General features: G+C 38.1%; 1 protein-coding gene across 3 annotated transcripts in view; it reads left to right on the plus strand.

Annotated features, from left to right (window-relative positions):
- The window catches only part of nfatc2a (nuclear factor of activated T cells 2a), a 156,640-nt gene that overhangs the window by 118,844 nt on the left and 10,601 nt on the right, over positions 1–27,195 (plus strand). For 2 of the 3 annotated variants that reach the window (XM_073061651.1, XM_073061649.1), the window contains exon 10: positions 5,235–5,278. The exons of the other annotated variant lie outside the window; for it this stretch is intronic. In XM_073061651.1, coding sequence (XP_072917752.1) covers positions 5,235–5,278 — 44 coding nt within the window. The remainder of the gene's footprint in view (positions 1–5,234; positions 5,279–27,195) is intronic. 3 annotated transcript variants of the gene reach the window in all.

Genomic DNA, 27,195 nt, shown 5'->3' on the forward strand with positions numbered 1-27,195 from the left:
TCAATTTTATTTACCGGAGACTGTACATTTGCCAGCAAGATAGTTGGTATTGGGAGTCGTAAGTCTCATTTTTTTTCAAGCACACCATTAGCCTAGTGTGACAGCCTCGTTTCCACTGACTTCTTAAGGGGACAGTCTGCCGACCACAATCCAGTCTATTTCTGTCAGTTTAGCTTAGTGCTAGATTGTTTAGTGGCATAGAAACGTCATTATGAATTGTATAGACATTAGATGCAATTGTGGTTCTCAGCTGTAGAAAGCTGAAACAGGAATATGCAATCATTTCCATCAGAGCTGCTGCTTCGGGTCACTTTAATTTGGCAGCCTGCAAATATGTGATTTGCTCTGAAATATACTTTAAGGCTCTCTTAATATCTGAATGGATGACATTCATTCTGCCTTACTTGATAAAACTGTGAAATCTTTCAACCTTTGATTTACCACCTCAAGTTCTGGCCCTCACTGTGGAACACTAAGCTAAATGCAACCCTGATAAGAATCTCTGGGAGATTCCACAAAACCATAGCTAAGTTTACAAAAATATCTTCTGTGGCTTGCATCCTTTAAGCCATGAATTATGCCATTTCCCCAGTATCTACTCAGCAAGAAAAAATCTTCTATCTGCATTCCCCATGGTTTTTTTTAAACCTGAAATTCCTTTAATATAATTGGACGTATATGACTATATTCACATTAGCTGCTTTTCCAAATTATACTTTTGTAATGAAATTTGCTCTTCGACTGAGTTTCTCCAGCATTTTTTAATGTTGCTTTGGATTTCCAGCATCTGCAGATGTTCTTGTGTGTATTATGAAGTTTAACTCTTTTCCCTTGTCCTGTTGAAAAATGTAAAGATTTTGTTAACCAATTTGATCTGTGTTTTATTTGATAAAGGAGCACATTTTTCATGAAGTGGTTTTCATTTCTGAGCCAAGGCTGTAACCTGTTCACTGGGAAATTATTGGTCTTTTTTTTGTTTTAAAGCTGAATGGCTTTATGTATAATACAAACAGTTCAAAATTTCACACTTCCTATATGAAGAGTAAGAGTGAGATCTTATCAGAGAGAAGTACTTAAAGAAGTAGTTATCTCAAGAACTGGACCTTCAAGTTGTGGGGTTAAAATGATTTGCTCAAGACCAGGAGACATGGTGAGCACCCCCATCTCGCTGATGAACAACTGGGCTTTTTTGGCAGCAAGAGCAGGCAACCGAGAAAAGTATACCTGTGATCCCAGACCCAAAGATAAGTGTTTACTTCTGACTATAGATATCTGGCCCCTCCTAGGAATTTCAATGGATAGCTTTCATGGCATTTAGCTTGCAGTGGATTAAATAGGAAAGTGTTTTATATTACATTCAAGCAGGACTTTATCCTCCTGCTTTTCTACTTGAGGCCCACAGTTTCATCAGTGTTTGTGTGCTTTCATTTTTCATTGCACCAATGTCAATTATGCTTGAGAGAGGGAAGGCAGCAGTACTGATAAAGGGTCTTCACCCAAAGCATCAACTTCCTACTTCCCTCTATAGATGCTGCCTGACCTGTTGAGTTCCTTCAGCGTTTTGTGTGTTGCTTAAGTATGCATGATATACTTTTGGACATCATTGCCCCATACCCAACTGCATTCATGTTTGGAACAGCATGCTTGTGAAAAACATGGAATCAATTCCCCGTTCCAATTGTGCTTATGTATGCATGGTATTTTCTGAATGATTTTGCATAACACAAAAAGACCAGGCATTACTAATTAATTTGCAAATAACTTAAGGCAAATTAGGGTTAATAAATCCCTCAGACCTTGTATGAGGCTTGTGCAGAAGTCAGAGGGACCCTGGCCAAGGTATATAACATGTTCTTAACCATGGGTGAGGTGCTAGAGAACTGGAAGGTAACTAATGTTGTCCCATTGTTCAAAAAATACTTTCAGGATAAACCAGGAAGTTATAGACCAGTGAGTCTGACATCAATAGTTTGAAAATTATTGGAAGGTATTCAAATGGACAGGTTATGTAAGTATTTGTATAGAGAAGGCCTGATTAAGGAGAGTCAATATGGCTTTGTGCATGATAGTTCATGTCTAACCTGTCTTATAGAATTTTTCGAGGAGGTTGCCAGGTATGTTGAGGAAAGAAAGGCAGTAGATGTTGTATACATGGATTTTAGCAAGGCCTTTGTCAAGGTCTTGTATGGGAGACTGGACAAGAAGGTTCATTGGCTTGGCATTTAGGATAAGAGTAAACTGGATTTAACATTGGCTTCACAGGAGAAGCCAGACACTGGCAGTAGATGGCAGCCTCTCTGACTGGAGGTCCGTGACTAGTCTGCAGAAATTGGTGCTAGGTCTGTTTTTGTTTGTTATCTGTATCAATGATTTGAGTGATAATGTGGTAAACTAGATCAGCAAATTTGTGAGTAACAAGAGGATTGGGGGTGTAGTGGACAGTGAGGACTGATCCCAATTGTGGGATCTGAACTAGTTGTAAAAATGGGGTGAGAAATGGCTGATGGAATTTAATGGGATAAGATGGGCATATTGATGCTGCCTGACTTGCTGAGTTCCTCATATTTTGTGTGTGTTACCACAGACCAGGCGCTATTCGTGAGCCGTTTCTTCAGCCAAAATACCATGTGACCTCTTTAATAGGGGCTGGCAAGCAGCTTAAGTGACATTCAGCTCCTTTCAACCTGCTAGAGAGCTGTTTCTATCTTTTGATTCAGTTACTCTATAAGGATAATGTTCCTTTCTAAACTCAGATCAAGCTTCTGCTCAAGGTACACGGTGGCCAGGTCCTAGATTCTTGTTATCAAAAGAACCTGCCAGAAATGCCTCCCTTTGTATGGAATGAACATATTATAAATAATAATTGTAGTCATTTCATAATGACAACTGACTAAGGCCTAAAAGTTATCTGGCCCATAATCATGGTTCACAGTGTGACAAACAAAATACTTTAGGAAAGTTCTACTATATATTAGGTAGAAGAATACACCTTGCTCACCTTCTGCCCACTAAGACCCACTATTAAAAGGTTATGTAAGTCATGAGCCTTGGTTCATGTCATGGGTATAATGGAATCTCATGGAAGACTGAGGCTTTAGATGAGGAATCAGAATTTAAAGAATCGGGTTATTGGGAATGAATAGCATTGAAAAATGGCTGTTGGTAGTTGGCAAGGGTTGGCTTGGTGATCTTAGCTATTAACAGTGATCAGATTAATGGGACGTTGCCAAGCTAGCGATAATTGGAAGGGAAGAAATAGAAATCAGCCTTTATAACATGGCTAGTTGTAGGGAGTCACTCAGCAATGGTCATATTGTGAAGGGTGCAGATACAAGTCGAGGGGTTGTGTAAGTCATGTTTGAGATTTTGCAGCATTGTAGAACCTCTAACCAGCGATTGGAGAGGTATAGGCACCTGGGCCAACAATTGGGGGCATTGCAGAGTTGAGAATACAGTAAGGCTGAAGGAGAGGAAGGGACAGTGATGTTGGAGGATCTGGAGAAGAGCTTGTAGTGGGGGAGATTCCCAATATCAGAACACGCCAGCAGATTTCCTCAAAGACACAAAACTAAACCTCAGATGTCTTGCTTCTACATGAGTAGGCCACATTATCCCTAAGCCAAACAAATCATATAATCTATAAATTTACCCTTCACAGTTGATGCCACTGTGCACGTTTGACCATATGGAACTCACTGTGAGGCAGGCACTCTTTCACGTTGCAGTAAATTTGTTTCATGTAGTACTGATAAATGGTATGCTACATAATAAAAATCCGGGCCCTATTAATTGTGGATGTAGATTTGAATGCTTCTGGAAAGCACTGCACAGTAATATTGGCATACAACTTAAGAAGATGGAATGCAAAGTGAGAAATTTTGCTTTCAAGTAAAAAGGCAGACCTGGCTTTCAGGATTTATTAGAGCTATGGAAGAGGTGAATGGGGAGTTAAACTGAAAATTAGTAAGGAAGATCTTGAGATTATTTGTTTTAGTATAGGAAATCAAAATAAGAGTACTGAATCTACAACTTAGATCTGACCGAATAGGAATGAAATCAGCAAATACTTTGTCACTCTGTGGTAGGTGTTATCTGATACACCCCCCTCAACGTGCTGTGCCAATTGAAGTTATTAATCTTTTTCTGGATAGGAATATCAAGATACTTAATGCAAGAGCAGACCAACCATGATCAATGAATGGACAGCTGTATGAAGCTAGATGGCTCCACAGTTCCCTATAAGTTGCGTGAGTGCATGTCCACGCAGTTGCTAAAATGCTCCTGTGCACGTAGCCTTTGTTGTGTGCAGCTAGAATTGGACACAGCTAGAAAATATTTACAAAACACGAAAGATTTTCTGTTTTACTAGATTTCATTATACCTTCAATTAATAAATATAATAAAAGTATGTGATATTTCTATTTTCATTCGTGATATTCATAGTATGAATATTACCAACAAGTCATTTAAAGTTCCACATAGTTTTCATGCCATGAAAGAATATCCTACTCGGAGCAATGGTAGGTCCATGCAGCTGTAAAAAAATCTGAGGGAATATTGCTCTGGGCAAGGCATTATGCTGTTACAGTGAACATAAGCCACCTTTATCATTTAGCACTGATTGAAGGTTTGTCTCTTCACATCTCATTCACTTATAGGTTTAACTTTTCAAATGACAAAATACTTTATCTATGATAATGAATTTAATGCAGCTTTTTACCAAATTGGAGCTTTTAAACTAGTTGCGTCCACTTGTAAATCAATCAAGGCCACACCTCTAATTAAAGTCCGTAGAGTGTATTTCACACAGGTTGCAATATGTACGTAACTGGCCTAATTTATATTCTCTAAAGAAGGTCCTGCTCTATTGGCCATGTGGACAAGATGAGGAAATGTTCCCATTTAGGTATTCTGGCATACTCATAATGGATTAATTGTTGAATAAACTTTTCTTAGGCTTCCAGCTGAGTACAGGCATCGATTCGATGACAAGCTCTGCCATCTTCATCGGGGTGGCAGAACTTGTCATTGAAATGTTGGTTATAATCGAAACTTGTACCCGGCTGGAAGCCCGAGAAAAGTTTATTTGTCATGTACGCCGGGGAAAGCACTGGATTAATTGTTGTTGGGATAATTGATAAAGAAAGTTATTATCTTTTATAGAAATCAACCAAATTTTGATATGAGGGCCAACCAAATTAAGTTGCACCAGTGAAACTGAGTTTTTTTTACAGAAACTCCATGGGACTTCTTCAAAAGGCTGGAGCACTTTAATAAGGTATGTAGAGAAGATTTGATTCCTGACAAAGAAGTAGGACAAACGTTTTATTAATGTATCATAGAATGATTTTGAGCTTTCACCTGAGATGTGATTACATTCAGGGGACATAATTTGTGGTAATGTTTGGGATTGGAAGCAGAAATAGTTTACTTGAGGTGAAAGAAAGGAAACAGCAGCTTTAACTCAGGGAGTCCCTGTCTGTAGCACCCAGACAGAAGTAAGCCTGCAGTGTGAAAAAACAACAAAAATTAAATTTTCATGTCTGCAAAATACAGTGCACTCTTTTATAACTGGACATATCAAATTTGTTATGATAGCAAAGTAAGCTCTATGGCAACTGTTGTAATGCTCTGGAGCTGGCTGCTCGGGCAGGATGGGGAAAGCCGTTTTGTTTGTTATTTCTGGCAGGGTTTGCTGGCTTACCGCGCTCTTATTCTGCCGGGGGACCTTTGAGAGCATTCCTTTCCATACCAGAAACTCTGCCAATCTGGCAAGTTAGAACACCACTCCCACACCTCCCCACAACACCCTCCCCATCCTATTTTCAGCTGTTTGCCTCTAAATAATCTGATCACCTAAAAACAGAGCATTTGCTGTGGTAAAAGTTAACGGAAAAAATTAAACACGCATGGCAGGTTGTTGTATTGGTTTAACAAGGCTTCCCTCCCTATAAACAGCTCCTGTATACTGCTGTGCACAGCTATCTGCTGTACTTGTTATTCACTACTGTGGTGCCAAAATTTCAAACTTTTGATCATTTTCTTCAACTAAAAGTAAAAATAATGAGGGCTTGGTTTACAGGTTGTCCTCAGCTTTTGACACTCAGCAGTTTTGTGTTTTATTCCTTAATGAAATCCACATTGGAATTTCTATTTAGTGAGTGCTGATTCTTATAATATACTTGCCAATAAGGAAAGGGTTCTGTTGTGATGACTGGAGAACACTAAATAGCAACCAAGGGGATTACATTTCTACAGTTCACAATCTGTCAAATGCATCGTGAATGATAAGTTAATGCTTTCACTGAGACTTCCCATAGCCCATAATTCTCACATAGTTGCTCCTGAATTTACTATGAGTCACAGCTGAATGGAATTTTTGTATCCAAAAGGTAACAAGCTTATCTAAGTTGCTGTTTATTCAGAGGCTGATGTTCTTTGCTTTTGGGTGTGCATTTTCCAAATCTTTACAAAGATATCAACATTTGACATGGACGGATGTTTATATGTGACAACGAGAAGGCTCAACAGGGCAGCTGCACAGAAACCTAAAGTTCTGATTTTTTTTTCGGTCTTGCAAGAGCAGGAACTAGATGATTTCTTTATTACCAAAATGGTGCATCTTCTCAATAAAATGAAACTTTGATTTTCTTTTTGGGCTGTCAGAGTGGCTCACAGGAAACAGGAAGTCTGCATTTTGTTGAATCACACCTTTTAATGCAACTAACCAGTTTGCTCAAATTATTACACAATTCAAAACAAAAAAGATGCAAAGTGAAAAGCAAAAAAAAAAGGCGTATGCTGAAAACTGCATACTCTGTTTTTATATATATATATATATAGAATGTTGAAAGTTGCAGCCTATTAATACCAAGCTACGCTCTGAGTGAGAACACTGCCTAGTAATAGTAGTCAAATTACAGGAGTTGACCAACATGGAGGGTAACAAGACATCATATCTTGTTTGCAAAATGTTCAAGGAGCATATTGAACACTCCTGACTCAGTGGTGATCATTTTAATCTTTGATCCTGTCTTAGAATATCTCATTGATAAGAGGGTACAATGCGAAATCCCCTTCCAATTTGCTGCTGAAATGAATAAATGGGAAATGACGGGCACTGCACATGCAAATTCCAAATATGCAGCTCTTTCAGACATGTTCTCATGCCAGGATTACTTCATTTGAAGATTTATCTGAAGAGTGTCGCTCAGAGTTTACTTAAGTATCATGAGAGTGTGCACAATGCTGTCTGTGTGCTCAGTTTATTGAACTGGTGGATTTGGAGGTTCTGCACGTGTGTGTAAGCACTCATGTAGAACCGTCTACTGCATTTGGCAGCCAAAACCACAGACAGGCAGATCTGAGGTCGGTAGGTACACTACAGCTGCACTTTTACCTTAAAGCAACAATACAATTCTGGAGTCATTCGGTTCATTCGTTTGATAAGGTGCATCAATGACAGAATTAGCTTAAAGGCATGCGGCCAACCTTTTGTCGTTGAAACTGGAATTGGAATAAATCTCAGCTGGGCAAGAATATAGATAATATTTCCACTGTGAATTACTTGTGACAGAAAGGTAAACTTTCCTTTATATGCACCTTTGAAAATGTATGTCTTTATAGTGACTTGTAGCCTATCAAAATCCAGTCAAAGGCAAGGGCTTTTTACAGAGAGCGGATGACAACAGGCAAGATGTTCAGTGATAGTTGTGTTTGCACTGTCAGCATTTTGCTCTGGTACTGGAAAATTCTCAAACCACAGCAACTGACGCACGGTAACAAATGTCGCAGAGTACCTGAAAACATGCAGACACCACCCACGTGTCCAGCATTGCTGTGTGCTTTCAGTCAAATAGCAACATAGCTACAATATGTTTAGGGACAGGGAATATTAAAAGAGAAATGAACAGGGCCTGATAATTGCTGGCTGATGGAAACATAGCCAGGGTTGTATGGAGTGTTGCCATGACAGCTACTGGGAAGCCTGTACATAGGAGCTCTAATGCGCATGAAGACAATGTTTTTATCCTTTTCTCCCCTTTTCCCAGAGATACTACAAGCCATATCTCAAGAGTGAGAAACAGAACCATAGGGAACAATGGCACACAATCTGACAGAGAGACTATGATTGCCCGTAGACGGTGGGTTGAGGTTGCAGCCAATTCTGGAGGTAACACTGAAGGAAAGGAACTTGCCTGCTAAACCTTGCTGTACTGTCTACCGCCAGCCGCTGGGTTTCCTGTCAAACCCTGCCCACGGCCGTTAAATCTGAAACTCTGAGACAAAGCAGTCTCAATGGCAAGTTATTATTACTGGATTGCTTCTTGGAAGCTGGTCTCCCAACACCTTCCCACCTCCCTCGAAACACTATTTGTGGTGGCTTGAGTCTGGCTTTCATCATTTTAATTATGTAACTGCTGAACATTCAGGAAGTGATGGAAATTAACGTTGCTTCATTGTAATTCGCAAATAATGTCGTGTTGACAGAAATTAGACTTTCGTACAGGGGTCTCAATCATACAGGGGTCTAAAGCTGTGTAACTTTGTTGTCTCATTATACGCAGTAGTGATCAGGTAAGTGGATATTAGTAGGCAATATGTGCATTATTATGCTTGAAGGAAAAGTACATATAGGCAGTTGGAGACATAATTATGTTGCAAGCAAAACTGATCGGAATAAACACCATCATCTTTCAAAAAAGAATAGACTTCCTGGATCATAAAGTCAAATGAGGCTAATAAATTGATTTGTATCAATTGGATTGAAAAGTCTGAAGGGACTTTCCTGCTGACTTTTGTAAGTTATGGAATTATGAATCAATATTTTTGGGGATAAGCTGGTGTCTAAATATAACTTATTCTAAATATCATGAATGAATGAAAGTTGATGTGATTGGAATCAGTTGTCAACCAGTTATAATGCTAAAACAAATTTATTTTTAATAAGCTGTAATTGTAAACAAGATTGTACGTTGGACTCCATTTTCTCCCTTCATGTGACTGAATCCCAATGAAATTACTCAGAAAGATAGCACAAAAATAAATTCTCAAGCTGACAATTTTAATGTCTAAGAAAATATCCTGAAGGTGCAACCAATCTTATGTCCAAAAGCATTTGTTTTACTTTGACTTTGGCCCAATCCAGTTTATAGGCTTATATATATCATGGGATGTTACAGCTCACAAATATGGAATGCAGAATGGCATTTGCAGTTCATAGATTTGAACTTGAGGTAATTTCTGGTTCTACATTTATATATTAAGTATAATCTAGTCAGTATGATAGTGTTAATGAACAAGCATGATAGCATTGGCGGTTATTTATGAGATTTATTAAATTTGGAACAGTTTTGTTTTGAAAGGCAACGGTCTCTGTCTAAGTTACACCATGTGGCTGAGTTTTGTGTCCTGCAGCACCACACCGAGTAAAGAAATTCCTCTTCTTCATTTTCTCTCTGATTACTGTCAATGGCAGTATGCTAGTGAAAGCTTTTACAAACACAAATAGCTCTTAGGCTATAGTTTATTTTCCAACAACTTTTTTGTACAAGTTAACTTAATTACTTTTCTGCTGTTATCTCCTAAAAGTGGTTGAATTTGCAGCATGTAATAGGTTGAAATCTCTATAATCTGTAGCAAAAACAAAATTCTGTGGTTCATAGACTGTGGGTCGAGAGAAAGTCAGTCTGACCATAGGAGAGAAGTAGTTATTTAAGTCGTATATAATGGGATCTGCCTTAATTTTAATACCTTTTTATTTTGACCATGGCAGCCAGGTATCCTGGGATTTGGATTTCCCAGGCCTAACAAATTTACAGATAACCTCTTGCCCACGACAACATGATCATTGAGCCAACTTCTTCCTTCACAAACACCATCTGCTCCCTCTGCCCTATCATGACCTTGCCTGCACACACAAATCCTGGTCATTACTATTCTACTCAAAGGCCACCTTCCCTTTAAGTGAACTGGCTCCTGTTGGGGAATCCCATAAAGAGAGGCTTAGCAGGTAAATTCTGCAGGACATGCAGGAAAAATGTGTTTTCAGGTTTTCTCAAGTTTTCTACAGACTTTTCAACATAACTTGACTCCAGTCTAAAGAGCAGGTTAATGCCTCTCTGTAAAAACCAAAATGTCTTGAGCTTTTTATGGCTTTGTCAATTATGCCTACAAGTTCATGGAATTATGAGGTAGAAAATCTTCAGTTAGACATGCTGAGTATGTAATATGCTGTTCTCAGATGTATTGATTTCAGCAGAAGCGTATTTCAGAGTACAGTAGCATACACATGCTATTGAACAGTTAGCACATGATTGACAATTTTCATGCACTCCCCATATTTGACCCCTAATTCCTCTCTGTTCACTCACACCTTAAAATGCTTTACAATTCAATTTATAACTTTTTTTTTGCTAAAATAAATAAAGTAATATCTGGTGATTTTTGGGATTGGATTCCATGCTATAAAATTTTAACTTGGTTGGCCAGGGAGCACAAATTCCTCGGAAGTGCCTGCAGTCTACTTATATTTATTTGATAGATTAAATTACAAGTTGCAGTTATTGCTATAAAGGAAATATTTTAAACTAATGAATCGTGTGCAGTTGCTTGACATATAGAAAGAGTTTAAAATGGGTATCAGATTCAACATCCAACTATTAAGTGTTACTGATTACAGTGGGGGAGGGATTCATGTGTAATATCTCATAGTATTCATACTGAAAACTTTCAACTGACAAAGGTACTTTTTGCTGTTAACGTTAACATATCTCCTCTTAGTTTCATTTTACTCAGGAAACTATTACTGTCTCTTAAACAGTGCAAGAAAGCCCTCATTCTCACTCACTGGAGAAAATTGAAACAGGGCCTGTCTTCAAAGTCTAAACATTTCTTAATGTCTATGCTGCTTAAAAATGTCACATTGTATTAAATCTTAAAACTTAAAGATTTTTTAATATATATTTTTCTGGGCTTATAGTTATCATTCACTGTCAAAGTAAATTTTATGGTAGTCCAGGCATAATGAAAAATTTTCAACTAGGACAATGTGGATTTTCTTTAATGGAATGGTACTTCTTTAAAACTGGATAGTTCCTATATAAGGCCTAGTTACATGTGTATGAGTATAATGAGACTAAGTTAAAGTAGCGTAGTGAAATAAGTAAGGTACAGGAGGATGATAAACTGTGATAATGGTGTACCAAATGTGATACTGAAATGAATCTGTAATTCAGCTTCAGTGAATTCAGAATTAATGTGCATCTGCTACTATGTTGAGTATTTAGAGCATGCTGCCAAGGATTTTTTTTGTTCAAATTAGATTATTTCTTCATTGGACTTTCCAAATTTAAAAAAGGCAGAGAATCTGTTAGAATGTTGTTTCACCATGTCCAAAGTAGTGTTTAAGGAAGAAGAACAATGTTTTTCACAAATGAATTGGCTGTACAAAACATACAAGTAAGCTCCTCGCAAAAGAAGAGCCAGTTAATGCAAGGAAGCAGAAAGAGTGACTTGGAGCTGAGGGAGGGTCTTGTCAGTGCAACCTCATACACACTCATGAAACAGGAGTTTGTGAAACATATTTGACTAGAGCTTCTATTGCATTTTGTGGTATCTGCCAATGAAACTAACATTTTTTTTTGTTTGAAAGACAATATTGAATATTTTCAGATTGTACTGCACCAATTAGACAAAAATTAAGCTAGACCCTTTGTGCTGTTAATGACGTTTCTGAGGCTGATGCGATTTCTGCATCAAGGAATCAAGGGCATGGGAGGTGAGGTTATTCCCCTCGCAGTGCCCTCCTTTTGAATAAGGTTAAACTTGGTTCACATTGTCCTGGGAATTTGGCATTTCGGAGTACCAAATTGACAGCCTGTGCGGTATGTAAATTACCTTTTGGTAATCTTTTGGTTCCACTCCCACAATCAACACACCCTCCTGATCACTCTTTGACCTCCAGACTTCACGTGAACTAGTAAACTCTTCTCCCATCCTGATCTGCAGTTCTCTGACACAGCAATTTCCTCAACCCTGCTTACAATTTGCTGCTGAACCCAATTTATTTTCTCCCACCCCTAGTTCCTGCCAAATGATGTCCGGGCCATTGCTGAATTCCAATCCTGCAACAGGATCAACCTCCAGCTCCCTCCCACATGACTGAGCTGGCCTCCAGCCACTTCCCTCAATTTCCCAGCACTGGGCCAACTTCCTGCTCCTGTGATCTGTCAGCCAGTGGGCACCGTTGGGTCAAACCATCTGGCCCCTACCCTGCCACATTTCGCACCACTCACTCATACCCACCTGCCACTCTGCCCAATCTCCATCTTTTCACCTCATCTCATACGTTAGACTTCTCTTAATCCAAATGGCACAAATCTAATCAGGCTTGTGTCTGCTAAACTCCTTAGCCTAACTTTGCAGTGGAGTACTAGACAGCACATTTTCAGCTATGAAAACAATCAATGTCTGATACCACAGAGACATTGATTGAGAATCCATGTGGAGATGATTGCAAGTGTGATCTAATGTGGATACACTCAAGGTTTGCATGATCAGAACCAAAATAAATGGCACTGATTTACCCAGTTTATCAGCAAATATCCAGAATATTTTATTTACTTATCACTTATATGCTTCACATTGGCCTTCCTGCCCAAACACACTATGACATTTTCCCTTTGATGAATCCCATGTAACTTTAGCTGTCCCTTATTTGTAGTCTTCTCTAGACTAGATGTCAACATATTGCTTCCATGAATCAGACCTTAGCCTCCTATGTCTCCCATTATTCTCTGTTCCTTATTCAGCGGCAGTCTTCACTCAACATGTCATACACACCCTGGAAGTGCCTCCATAAATTCCTCCAGTTTACTACGTTTCATGATCTATTTTTCTGCTGGCTGAAGAACTTTGCCATTTTGGCATTGTAAGGTAAGTTGCAGTTAATTCCAGAAACACTTGCAGCAGACTCCTGAAATTAAACAGAAGTAAATGAATAAAAGCAAATTGTGCTTTGATATTTATTTACTGGGGCTAAAGATGACTTCAAGCAGGATATGAGTCAATTTCAAGGGACCGCCTTTACTCATTCATCTAGTCATCACTCTTGAGCCGCTAAATGTTTTGTCCAAGTAAATATGTTATACACAGAGGACTGTTTGTACACAGCAGATTTCTCCATGTATCCCAATTTGTTGTTTTCAGCATCAGGTAAGGTGGTAACCAAGTTAGGAATTGGTACGTGTCAGTGCAGCCAGTCTTTCACATGGCTTGTAATAATCTGAGTGCGTTTGCTTCATTTTCATCCCTTTTTCAGTTCAAGTTCATGGCAGTACAACATTATCATAAATTTCCACAGCCGAGAAAAATGGCCACAATAAATAATTTATGAATTGTCAAACGGCAGGGAATTACACTTATGAAAACTTGCATCGATTTTGTGAATTGGAAGGAAGGCTAAGAGATCAAAGCCTGCAAAGTTTGCGCCTAGTGACTCCGGTGGAATACCCTGTCCATTTTGAGGGTGCACCTGAGGATCTGGGAGCGGGTCAATAGTTTGATGTGAACCAGCGCCGTTGTGCAAATTGGCATGGTTTGTCAGATTCAAAGTGAGTGGAAGTACATAGCAAAGGAGGAAAGCTGAGCAGAGTATCCCACATTATTCTTGTAGAATCTAGCTCACCCTATCTATCTAATGATGGACTCAGCATTTTGGGACCTATTCCTCTTGATCGGCCAGTTTACTAATTGGATGGTCCACCAAACAGATCCTGAACACTGCATAAATTATTTAGTTTCCTGTCAGATTCGGGTGTGCCCAGCAGAGGCTTGAGTTTCATTGGCAGCAAGAAATCACCCACTTCTGCCAAATGAGGTGAGAGGCAATCTCACTGACTGCATTAATAATTGACAGACATTCATTGTAAGAGAATAAAATAAAGAAAGATGCAAAATAAACTGAAGAAAATCAGGACCTCAGCTGTGAAGTGCTAATGGTTACTCTCATTTTCACCTCTTTAGGGCTTAAAACTTGCTTTGGATGTAAGTTGAGCAAAGCAACTTTTACCTTTTGGGTCCTGTTCCTGTTTCAATTTTACTCATTTCTTATAGAGCTGAGAGATTTCAAACTGAAAATCCTGGCTTAATGTCTGGCGACATTTTGTGCTTCATATTAACTCTGGACATATGGTTTTGCTCAGCAATTTGCTTATGGAATTGGTGGGAGTGTGCCAGCAAACCCACAGCAAATCAGCACCAGACTTAACTGCTGTCTAATTAAGTTCACAATTCTCTGGAATAACGTGTCAGTAATTAATTCACAACAGCAAATAATCAGGTAACGCTCAACTCAAGTATTATAAGACTGTGGTTTTGCAGAAATGTTGTACATGTTCAGTAAGTAAATCAATCAGAGAAAAATCAAATGGTTGAAAGCTGGGAATGTTGTTGGTGCCATGGGGATGTGTCCAGGATTGAAAATGGGATGGTAAACAGCTGCAGTGGGAATAGATATTCCAATGAGGGGGTGGAGAGCCAGGGACAGCTGAATGGAATCAGTTAAATTATTAGTTCTAAATTTATTGTTTTGAACTGAGTAGATATGGTGAGACTATTTTCTTTGGCTAGAAGGCTCAAATAGGAAGGTGTAAACTTAAAATTAAATTTAGGTCAAGTTGGAATGAAATCAGGAATCACCTTCTCCACATAAATGTGGAAAACATTAGGAATTCACTTTGCAATAAAAAAAATTATTGATGCTGTATGTATTGAAAATTTTCTTAGCCGAGCAACAAATTTTTATTCAGTTATAAAGGAATATTGATCATATGTGGATAAAAATCAACCATGCTTAAATTGTGCTACTGGCTTGACAACATGAATGGCCAAATTTTAATCCCTCCAGTACTATAAATATTTTAACCTGGATGAATGCTTTTTACAGTTTTAAGTCTACTCTATTCACTTGGACTTCTTCAATGTGTTGATAAAAGTCGCTGGCTGAAGCTTGCAAGAAGTCAAAGAGTTGCCTTCTATCTGGTCTATTTCCAATCAGCTGGTAATTAGTCTGGCTATTTTTAGTCTCTATTTCTTCCAAAGCCTGTTGTAAACATACTACCACTATTGATATGTCAGCTCAGTGTCAAATGTGGCTCAGTTGGTAGGCAATTCTTTTATATATTTGTAGTTTCTCAATTCAAAACCCAGTACTCAGGACTGAACACATTTGACAAGCCTAAATGCCAGAACAGCATTGACGAGACTGTCAGATATGCAATCCTTTGAATGGGAATTTAACCCCTGCCTCGTGGTGATAAATCCCATGTCTTATTTAGAAGAGGACCAATAGATTTATTCCTAGTATCCTAGCTAGCATTTATTTGTCTATGACTTACAGTCTCAATATATCCCAAGGTGCGTTACTGTCAATTAAATGCATTTAAATTAGTCACTACTCCGTTGCCATAATTGAGACACAACAAGCTCTCTCAAGCAGGAATATAACAGCCAGATAGCATACCATTTCTTGTCTTCACCTCTTTAAAACTGAATCATAGGATACAGTTCTCATGTATTTCTTCGCCCATCTAAAGAAGTTGACAAGACCTTGATTTATTATCTCATTAGTCTTAACAGTACTGTATTCCCTTACAGCTTCACTGGGTTCTTGCCTAGTTTATTTAGTCAACTGAATGGTCTGGAAATTGAACCCACAAATTTATGCCTTGGAATTAACACACCTAGCATTCTCTTTCTGCATTGGCTATGAAACAAATCTGAAAGAGAATTCATTTAAATATTAGCTTTGGCACCAATGCATGTACTTTACTGGGACGCCTTTACTGGATCTGTTGCTCATTACTATTATATTGAGGGTACAGCTGTCCATTCTTTCCTGCTGTTTCTTGAGCAGCACTTTTTGGAGACCTAATGCTGTCCCATTGCAGAAAGCTTATAGATTTCCTATGGAACTATTTGTAAACAAATGTAATTGGTAGGAATTACAAGGATGTCCCTTTAGAACAGAGATGAAGAGGAACATTTTTAGCCAGGGGTTGGTGAATCCGTGGAATTCACTGCCACAGAAGGCTGAGGAGACCAAGCCATTAGGTATATTTTAAATGGAAGTTGATAGGTTCTTGATTAGTAAGAATATCAAATGTTACAGAAAGAAAGTAGGAGAATGGAGTTGAGAGGGATATTATATTCTCTCAGCCATAATTGAATGGAAGAGCAGGCTCATTGGGCCAAATGGCTTTAATATGCTCCTATGTCTTATGGTCTTATAGACTTCTGAAATTCCCACCATGTATTGCCCTAGAAACTTGTTTCCCTCCATCACTTCATCAATCCCCACTGCCCCCATCTTTTTGGAATCAATAGGAAGTATAAACATGGCAGAAGTGAGCACTGCCCAAATTTTCAATCTCTCTGTTCAAAATTTGCCTGAATCATACCCTTCATAAAATAAAACATAGCTTCCAAGAGAAGGAGTAGTTAACAATGGACAATGGTGCTTTGATAAATGGCGAATGGTTCCATCCAGTTAACCTCACTGGCTCAGTATTTCTTTATAAAATTGTGCACCACTGCAAAATTTACTTCTTTTAGCACAAGTAACTAACTCACACAGATTTGGCAAATTTTTTAACTTTTGGAGAAGAGATTCAATAGTGTAAGCTTGTCTTTGTCGTGAATGGGTACAAAGCTGCACTGAAGAGTAAGTGGTGTGGCTAATTCTTGGCTGTAGTCACTTCTGAAATTTAAAAAAAAATCAGGAAGTGTCATTAACCACACCATCTTTTGTTTATGTCGAGGACAGAAAACTTTTCTTTGCAAGTAGAGAGGTTTCTCCTGCCCACAAGTAAACTACAAGCAGAAGATGTGAACATTTTCCAAATTCCCCAAGCTGCTAGCAGATAGTGTTCAAGAGTACTGTACCTTTCAACTGAAACACCTTTTTGGAACAAAATATATGGACATCACTTAGCACTTGTGCAAACACCAGGGTTTTGACTGGGAACTGAGTAGCATAGCATTTCTGACATATTTTGACTGTAAAATTCCATAATGGTACCTTACAATACAACATGGCTTTGAATTCCTTGATGAATTCTTATGTATATAAGGAGTATGTTATGAGCTGCCAGATGAAGTGGTAAATACAAGCTCATTTTTAACATTTAAGAAAAACTTGAGCAGGAACATGGATGAAAGGTGTATGGAGGGATATGATCCAGGTGCAGGTCAGTGGGACTAGGCAGAAAAATGGTTCGGCACAGCCAAGAAGGGCCAAAAGGCCTGTTTCTGTGCTGTAATGTTCTATGGTTCTATGTATGGTTCTTTTCTTCCTTGAAGTCATGTACAAACCATTGTTAGAGTGGGTGGTGGCACTAGTGATGCTCCAGTAATCATCTCAGAGCTCTGCAAAGAGCCAAAACTATGATGACCCTTGTATTGATATTCCGACCCCAGATGGGAAGTAAAAAATAACTTCCATAATGCTTCTTATTACAGACATAGCTGCCAAGGACAGCTCTTTGTAGGTTGTGGAGTCAGCCTAGTATTCGACCTTTCCAGTGGGTCCTTCTTTGGTGCGCCAATATACTGTCAAAATGGTTAGTATCTAAATAACCTGAGGCATTTAACAAAGCAAAATCACTTCACCTCTGGCAAACAAATGTGCAACTGAATGAGAGGCCCTTCACCTTCACTGTCTTGTCTTCCTGAAATCAAGAGGAAACCAGTCACGATGTTATTTCAAACTGCAAAGAAGCTTTAAGTCAAAGAATGAGATCAGAAAGTTGAAGTGGGAAGGAGAACCATATAGTGAGAGATCCAAATTGTTAAGTAATATTGAGATGGCAAATTAACAGGCTTTCAGAGAGAAAGAAGAATGCATAACTCTGCCTCCTCCTCATTCATTACCTAGGGATGTCAACACTCTACCATGAGCAGGAAACACAGCTTCACAGGAGACACTCTAAACTATGCTGCTGTATACTGTAACTCTCTGTAAAGTTAGACTGATGCAAAAATGTAAACAAAAACATTGCAACAGTGGTTGAAATGGTTGTTAGTCATGTTGCTAAGCAATATAATACCACTCTTTGGCTCCCTGTGCTGCAGAGAATGAAAGGCTGCATTAATGGCAAGTATTTGTCATATGACCCTCATTACTGTTCATCTGAAAGCTATTTCAGGAAAGAGCGACTGACTTTCTCTCCAATCAGCCAAATTGCCGGTGTATGATCATAAAATTCGAATAAGCCAATGTGACACATTAACACTTTGTGGTTTTCCTTTCTCATGTTGTCTGATGCTGCTGTTTTTGAAATGTAATGAAACACTTGCAGTAACTTGTTTTAGTTATACTAAGAAGTCTGTGAAACTGAGTTGTAAATCAAGTATCGTAAAAAGTTTTAAAGGTTGCACATGAGTGAACACAAATAGACATATGTATGCACGTACACAAATGCACACTCTCCTCTAAACAGAGTACAGTATTATTTAAAAGGATTGAGGAGAACATCTGCAACTACTTTATCAGCTTGAAGTATTTATTTCATATTTTTGTTCCAAATGCAGGCTTATTCAAGTACTGCTGTACTGATTTCAGGAAACAAAACATCAGATTTACATCTGTGTTTGATGGCTTAATCATCAGAAACAAATAGTAAGGTATTGAAGATGATTTAAGATGTAAGTGGAATTAGAATAACAAACACTAAAAAATCAATGAAAGATTGCCACACAAAAACGAGACGGGGTTTAGAAGAAACTTCTTTGCACAGCAAGTCACTACCACAGCTGATGTACAGTAAATTGTATCATTTTAAAGGAAAACTAAGTAAGCATATAAAGGAGACAAGATTGGAGGGTTGAGTTGATATACTCAGTGGCCACTTTATTAGGCAGACCTACTCGTTATTGCAAATATCTCATCAACCAAACAGGTATCTGTAATTTAATGCAAAAAAGCATGCAGACGTGGTCAAGAGTTCAGTTGTTGTTCAGCCCAAACATCACAATGGGGGAAGATATGTAATCTAAGTGACTTTGACCATGGAACGATTGTTGGTGCTATATAGGGTGATCTGAGTATCAGAAACTACTGACCTCCTGGGATTTTTACACACAACATTCTCTAAAGTTTTACAAAAACACCCTATGGGCAAAAATATTTTGTTAATGAGGTCAGAGGAGAAAGGCCAAACTGGTTCAAGCTGACAGGAATGCAATAGTAACTCAAATAACTACTAAACATTACAACAATGTTATGCAGAAGAGCATCTCTGAACACACAACATGTTGAGCCATGAAATGGATGGTTTATAGCTGCATGACCATGAACCTACACTCAATGGCCTCTTTGCATACATCATATATCATAATGCTCTTCATTGATTACAGCTCTGCACTCAACACTATCACCCCCTCAAAATGACTCAATATGCTTCAAAACCCAGACCTCAATACCTTCTTGTGCAACTAGATCTTCAATTTCCTCACTTGCAGACCCCAATCAATTTGTGTTGGTAACACCATCTCCTCCATAATCTCTGTCACTACAGGAGTACCACAAAGCTGTGTTCTTAGCCCCCTGCTCTACTCACTTTATACTTTTAACTGTGAGGCTAAGTACAGCTCCGGTGCCATATTTAGATTTGCTGTTGATTCCACTGTTGTTTGCCGAATCAAAGGCACTGACGAATCAGCATATAGGAGGGAGACAGAAAATCTGGCTGAGTGGTGCAACAATAACAATCTCTCACTCACTGTTAGCAAGATCAAGGAGCTAACTGTTGACTTCAGGAGAAGGAAACCCGAGATTCATGAGCCAGTCCTCAATAGAAGATCAGAGGTGGAGAAGGTCAGCAATCCTAAGTTCATCAACATTATCATTTCAGAGGAGCTGTCCTGGGTCTAGCATGTACAGTAACTGCCACTACAAACAGGGGAGAACATACCAAATGGTTACATTACAGTCTGATATAGAAACACCAATGCCCTTGAATGGAAAATCCTGCAAAAAGTAATGGACACAGCCCAGTCCATTACAGGTAAAGACCACCCTAATGAGCACACCTATCCAAAAAACTGTCACAGGAAAGCAGTATCCACCATCATGGACCTCACTATCTAGACAATGCTCTCTTCTTACTACTGCCATCAGGATGGAAGTACAGGAGCCTCAGGTCCCACACCACCAGGTTCAAGAACAGTTATTATCCCTCAACCATCAGGCTCTTGAACCAGAGTGGATAACTTCAATCAACTTCATTCACCCAACACTGAACTGCTTCCACAATCTGTGAACTCATGTTGAAGGACTCTATACCCCATTTTCTCATTTTGTACTATTTATTTATTTATTTTTTTAAAAATTTTGTATTTGTATAGTTTATTGCCTTTTGCACATTGGTTGTTTGTCCGTCTTTGTTACTTGTGTTTTCTCATGGATTCTATTGTGTTTCTTTGTAGTTATTGTGAATGCCTGCAGGAGAATAAATCATAGGGCAGTACTGTACATGGTAATGCATATGTACTTTTGACAATAGTCTTACTTTGAACCATATTAGATACGGAAGGTATAGTAGATTCTCATGGGGAAAATAAGACTTGTAAAGCATACATTTTAGGCTGGACTGGTTGGGATGAATGGTCTGTTTGTGTTCTGTATGTTCTAGGCAATGCTTGTGCATTTGATACATACGTTTTGCATCATATATACAAATTAGGCAAATCATTTACCTCACAGAATTAAATAGGGCAGTCTGAGATGCAGTAAACAGTATGATTCTATGAAGACAGCAGCTGTGATGGAACAAATGGCCTTTTTTCACTTCACACTTACATTTTTATTACAGGTAGAAAAAATATTTAACATACTTTTTTTTCTGTTTTACCGAATTGTATTAATAAATATGGAGATAAATTTTGTTATCTGCAATTGGCCGCACATAGTCTTCCAAACTCTGATTTCAAGAACCTTATCTCATTATTTTGTAGGACTCTATGTCCTAATTGCAAAGCAGTGTAAGTGCTCTTGTTGCTTTATTTGCTCACCATTTCTTTCTGGCATGCTATCTCCCTTCCTTGATCAATTGTGGTGAGTGTTGCTCAGGATTTATAATTAGGAGATATTTTGGAAAAGCAAATTAAAATTGAAATTCATCTCTTGATATTGTGTGTGTTGTCTGGATGTCCAGCATCTCCAGATTGTCTCTTGTTTGTGCCTTGGTATTGTGTATTCCCTTTTGTCTCCAGCATACTCATACACATTCTTTTAATTGTCATGCTAGAAAGATTTGGTAAGTGACCTGAGTAAATTGTTGTCTGACTTCTAAATAATTTTTTTAGCTTTAAAGAAGTAGATAATAGCCATTGGTTTTAGAATGTTGTGCATATGTGCAACGTCCTAAGTGTGCTACTTTATGGAAGTGAATATTGGAAGATAACGAAAGACATCTGCAAGAAACTTGACACATTCCAGACAAAATTTCTGCGACGTATCAAGAAGATCTTCTGGCCTGAGAAAATCAAAAACCAAGACTTGCTTACATCTTGTAATATGGAATCAATCTCAGTTTGTGTGAAAAGAAGACGATGGAGCTGGCTGGGCCATGTACTGAGAATACCAAGTGATCAACTAGCCAAAGTAGCACTAAGGTGGACCCCACAGGGAAAGTGAAGTAGGGGCAGGCCGAGAGTGACGTGGCGAAGATCTGTGGAAGCAGAACTGAATGAAGTAGACATGAACCGAGTAGCAGCGAGCAGCAGAGTGAAAGACCGGCAGAAATGGAAGACCCTTGTGGAGGCCCCATGGGCCACCTCGGCACTAAGGGTTCAGATGACGACGACAACGCATATTATATGAATGATTCTATTTGTTTAACAACTTAATCATTTTCAATGCTAGGTAAATAAGAAGGTTTTGATAATCAGTGATAGGTGCTGGCTTTCTTTAGGTTTAAATTTAAAAATTCCTTTAATATGAACCTTTTCTTTTAATTGGAGATGTTCTCAGTTTCATCATTTTCTCTGTTCTTCAGCCAAATGGTCATTCTTTGTCAGCCTTGATAATAAATGCTGAGGTTTCAAGAACCAGAGTTGCATCAGGCCAAAACTAGTTCTCTCCTCATCCACATGCTTCATAGCACAAGCCACCGGATAGCAATCAGTGGTGAAAACTACTTTGCTTCCTGAGCCGGGATGCACCAACCCAATTTTAAGGGTTATTCAGCACAGACATTGGATTGAATATATGCCTAGAAATTCAGTTACATAACGATTTTTTTGTGTTATGTAATTGGAAATTAACTTTTTCCAGAATGAACTTCAATAATAACCATTTCCAGGAGATTTTGTGTCACTTTGGAAATTCAGCTGGGCAGTACTGGGCATGAGTCATCATTGCATCCCTGATGTGATTTCCACAACGGGTTGCAGAGAATAATACAATATCCCCAGCAATGCTTCTTTTAGGTATTGCGATGAAACCCCTTGGTCAGCAATTCCAGAACAATTCAGATTTTTCTATTGCAACATTGGACTGAACGCCCTATTGACTTACTTCGCATCCTTTAGCATGTCCCTTCCCCACTATCAATCTTCTATTAAGCTCACATCTGTTGAGTCCTAATGCTTAACCTCAAGCATTAGGGACAATGAACATTTGCAAATGCTTATCAGTGATCTGGAGTTTCATTGACACCCTCTACTGCACCCATCTAGAATTTAGAATTTATAGCCATTAATTATTGTCTATTTAGTACAAGGGTGATGTGTTTTGCCAAAAGAACACTCAAAAAGCTTAATTCAGTATATTATGAGTGGAGCCTGCTGCCTTTACTTCTCTGCAACCTTTAAGTTGCTGTTCCCTATTTTCAGGTCGGTAAATACAAGTGAAACTTTCTAGTTTAGAACTTCTTTTAGCTAAAGAAATATTATAAATATATTGTTCCAAACCTCAGCACAAAAAAACACAAATATTAAGCCTTCCAGCCTCTTAAAACAATGGGGTTGTTGTTGCCAGCAGAATTCCATAAGAAAGATGTAAGAATAGTGTTCCTATGGCACAACAGGTGTATGCAGTAGCAAGAACTCAGTAGAGGGTGCTGCCATGGCATTGCTTGCCCAGAATCAAACTGAATAGAATATTGACATTTAAAACCATTGTGGTGGTGAATGATGGTGAAATATTAATAGAAAGACTACTGCTGGGTCTGAACCCAATTTAAATTATCTGTGGGAATTTCAGTTTCAGTTCCTAATTTAAGCAAATTTTATAGGCGACAAAGATATGAAGAACTTCAATCTAACTGTGAAACAAAAAAACTCAAAAATTTGAACCAGATACCAGCGTCAATTTTCAAAATGGTTTGCACTGCTGTCTGGCCTGTGGTTGCTCTAGGAGAGAACATATGACTGACAGATGAAAATATTCAACCCTTGAATAGATTCACAAAACAATTTCACCACTAGAGCAACCAAAAGAAAACTATTTACATACACTTACAGCCTCTGCTTCTCAATTGCTTGAGTGGGATGCTGCATGAAAAGATAGGAAACTGAGATGGAGAGTGGGGATTTTGGAAAGAAAGGTAGAATGGAACAGAAACTGGACTGGCCGACTTTACTAGGTACATCACCTAAGCAAAAGGATACCTGTGATTGGGCAATGGGAACTGAGAGCCATGATCAGACCAGATGGACCCTAGAGGGGTAATAATTAGGAGACTAGGGCTGAATCAAAGGGCTGCAATACCATATTCTCGAAGCATGGCAAACAATTTTCATTAACTAAGAGTGACGTCTTTATGATGATTTCCCATGATGACCCTTTGTAACACTGTTTTCATTGTGATGTGCTCTTTGGGAAACTGTGTGTTACTAACACAGGTCATAAACCTTGGCTTTTTGATTTAATTTCTTCCACTAAACAAAAGCGCTCTGTGCATTGTAGATGTCATTACGTGTTCAACATACAACAAGGAAGTAGTATTGGCATTAGGGTAAATAGAGCCAGGAAGTATCCAATCCATTGGATAGCATTTCACCAGGAAATATGTGCAGACACGACAAAATGCTCCTGAAATTGCTCACTTAGTGGAATTAGAGCCTACGAAACAGGCCTAAGTAAATTTCCTCTACTCCAGTTTCCAGGTAATTATTCCCTTGAGAAAGAAGGGAAAACAGTTTGCTTGCTCTCCTTTCTCTGCAACCCCAGCCAAAGAGGTGATTACTGTTCTTTGATTAATTGTTATCCTTAAGGGTTGAGTATGTAGCTTTCACTTGATTAAGGTAGGCAAGATCATTCTCTTGGCCCAAAATGTAACAAACCAAATGATGAAATCATGTTAACTGGATCCAAATGGATTTCTAGATTTGCATGATTTCTTAAAGCCTGCATTAAATTCAAATTTAATGATAGTGATGCAAATACAGGGGTGATAATATTTCATTGTTTGTAAATATTTAAATAACGAGGGATGAAGTATTTTAATTTTTTTGCTTATTCATGAACATTGAACTTAATTGGTTTTCTACAACAAGTTGGCTCAGGCATGAAATGTATTTCAGTCTCAGGTTCTTTCATTTTAGTATCATATCTGACAGAGTTCTGGTTTATCAATTTTATATCAAACAGAGAAGGAACACTGTAATCAACTACTTAACACAGTCCAAGTTTTCAATCCTTTCTATTTTGTTTATTGCAATTGACAGCAGTTAAAGATTAGAAGCTTTATATCTGAAAAATATGTTGATGATCTACCTGGGAAATATTGTTGTAGCAATTACAGTAGAACAGATTCTACATCTAAGCCAACCATTAATCACTAAACCAAGCAGGCTGTATATTTATAGAATAGTTCTGGCAATCTGTAGCCACAGAAGTGGAAAGTTCCTAAAATTAAAACAGCATTTTAAAAGTTAGTGCAGTCGGTCATCGTAGTGAAGGGTAAGTCCTTATCTAACATCTTGTTTTGGATTGTGCATGCTTGCATCACAAATCTATACTGATTTTTTTTTTAAAGTTTAGGCAGAATCTATCTACATCAGATAAGAGACTGATAAGCAAAAGATCCCTTTCCCCAACCAACAGTACAGGAAGTCTCATGTCAAGTTTTGACTTTCAGCATTATTGTACAATTTAAAGTAACTGGTGAAGCATTCAGATAAATTATGTATTTGCTAAAAACACCATGATGCTAAAAATAATTGATGTTGCTTTTAAATGCTGTTTACACTCTGTGACGGGTTATGTGAAACTGTTGCCATTTTAAAATTCTCTGAGCCTTTGGGAAGCTATAGATGAGGAAACAAGTTGGAGAGCTTCATTGTTTTTAATTCACCACTTCTGTGATTTCACATGAGTTCTCTATTATTTTGCACAATCCCTGTCAAAATAATTTCATGCTTGATGCAGGACAACAGTAAAGAAATAGTAGCAACTGTTTTAAAATTCTGTCAGTGAAAATAAAGTTCCATCTGGTATTCTGTAAACCAGTATTTGGTGTAAAATTACAAGACCAGTTAGAAATAACAAGAAGTGAACTTAAAAGGAGCCCTCTGCACTGCTACGCTAAGTAAGGAGCCTTACCACAAAACTACCACATTAGGCCTCACATGAAGCGTGCTTGCTACAGCATGAAAGTTACTGTTTTCTCTAAAATAGGCTTATCCACAGTGAGGACCAAGAATCACTCATACCCCTTTAGTATTGGTATTCCAGCTTTGAATTTTACATGCACTGATATTTCATATCTGTTTCCCTGATATTATTATATGTTTGGAACCTGGGGTTCATAGAGGAAGAAAGTGTAAGAGCAAAGAAGTTATATTGAGCTTATATAAAAGGCTGATTAAACTATAACTGGATGCTGCTAGCAATTTGGCACACTTAACATCAGGAAAGATGTGAAAATGTCAGAAATGTTTATTGAAATAGTTCCAGGGATGTGAAGTCTTAGCTTTAAGTTAGACTGAAGAAGCTGGTGGTGTTTGTCTAGGAGAAAAAAAAACTGAGATGAAATTTTATGGTGGTGAACAAAGTCATGGCTGATTTTGATAGTGTATATAGTGGAAAGCTATTTCTGTTAGTGAGTTGCTGGCAAATTGTGCTGTTTAGTTGAGAAAATAAAGGTATTTTTTCAGTAATTACACATTCTCTCTGTGCTTCTCTGATCATTATTATTAAGGGGTAGATCCTTATAAGAAAATGGTTAAGGACAGTGTTACAAATTTAAAGTTATAACCAATAGACTGAATGAAGCTGTGAGGTAAAATATTTTTTATGCCAAGTGTATTTATTTATAATCTGAAACTCACTGGCTATAGGGATTGAGGAAACAGTCATTTGGGCTCTAAAAAGGGAATTTGATTGGTCAGTAAGAGGATAACATACAGCATTATGGGAAAACAACAGGTCTTTAGGATTAATGGGATTGCTAGGAGTTGACACATACTTGACTGGCTTCCTTCTATACTGTACAACTCTGTAATTCTTGGTGCAACTTAATATGCAAATATATGGGATCACAAATTTAAAATTTGTGTGGGAGCATTGAGAATATAATCTATTCACATGACCTACAAAGACAAACAAGGCCTCTGTGTTGTTGCGTAGTGAACCATTAAAACATGCTTTGGAGTCACTATCCTGTATTACTTCTGAGCTTCATATTTTCATAAAACACATCATAAGCCATTTTCTCTGATTCAAAATAGAATGTATCACTATCATTTATTTCCATCTCCAGATCGCTGTTGAGATCAAAAGAAATTATAGAACATGTATTGGATGAAATAAAAACTAATTTCTGCTCTAACACCATGAGATAAATTTCCTATCATTCAAATGTCTGTGTACCTTCCAGGACAAGAGGAAGAGCAATGCTAAGCAAGCTTTTGACCTGATGCATTGACAATTCCTTTTCTCCAACAGATGAGATTCGACCCATTGAGTTCTTTCAGCAGATTGTTTGTTGCTATAATGTCATGTTCAGGTGTAACATTTGCCAAAGCAACATATTTACTCATTCCAATTTTTCATTACCGAGAGAAATCAGCTATTTAAAGGGTCAAAATCCTGAAGTTCAAAAGCATTTCCATTTATAAGACAATTTGCCATGTGCCATGATCATGTGTAAGAGAGTAGGTTATAAGGAAATAAATGAGAAGATTGGA

Source organism: Hemitrygon akajei, chromosome 11 (genome assembly GCF_048418815.1).
Source record: "Hemitrygon akajei chromosome 11, sHemAka1.3, whole genome shotgun sequence".
NCBI lineage: Eukaryota > Metazoa > Chordata > Chondrichthyes > Myliobatiformes > Dasyatidae > Hemitrygon > Hemitrygon akajei.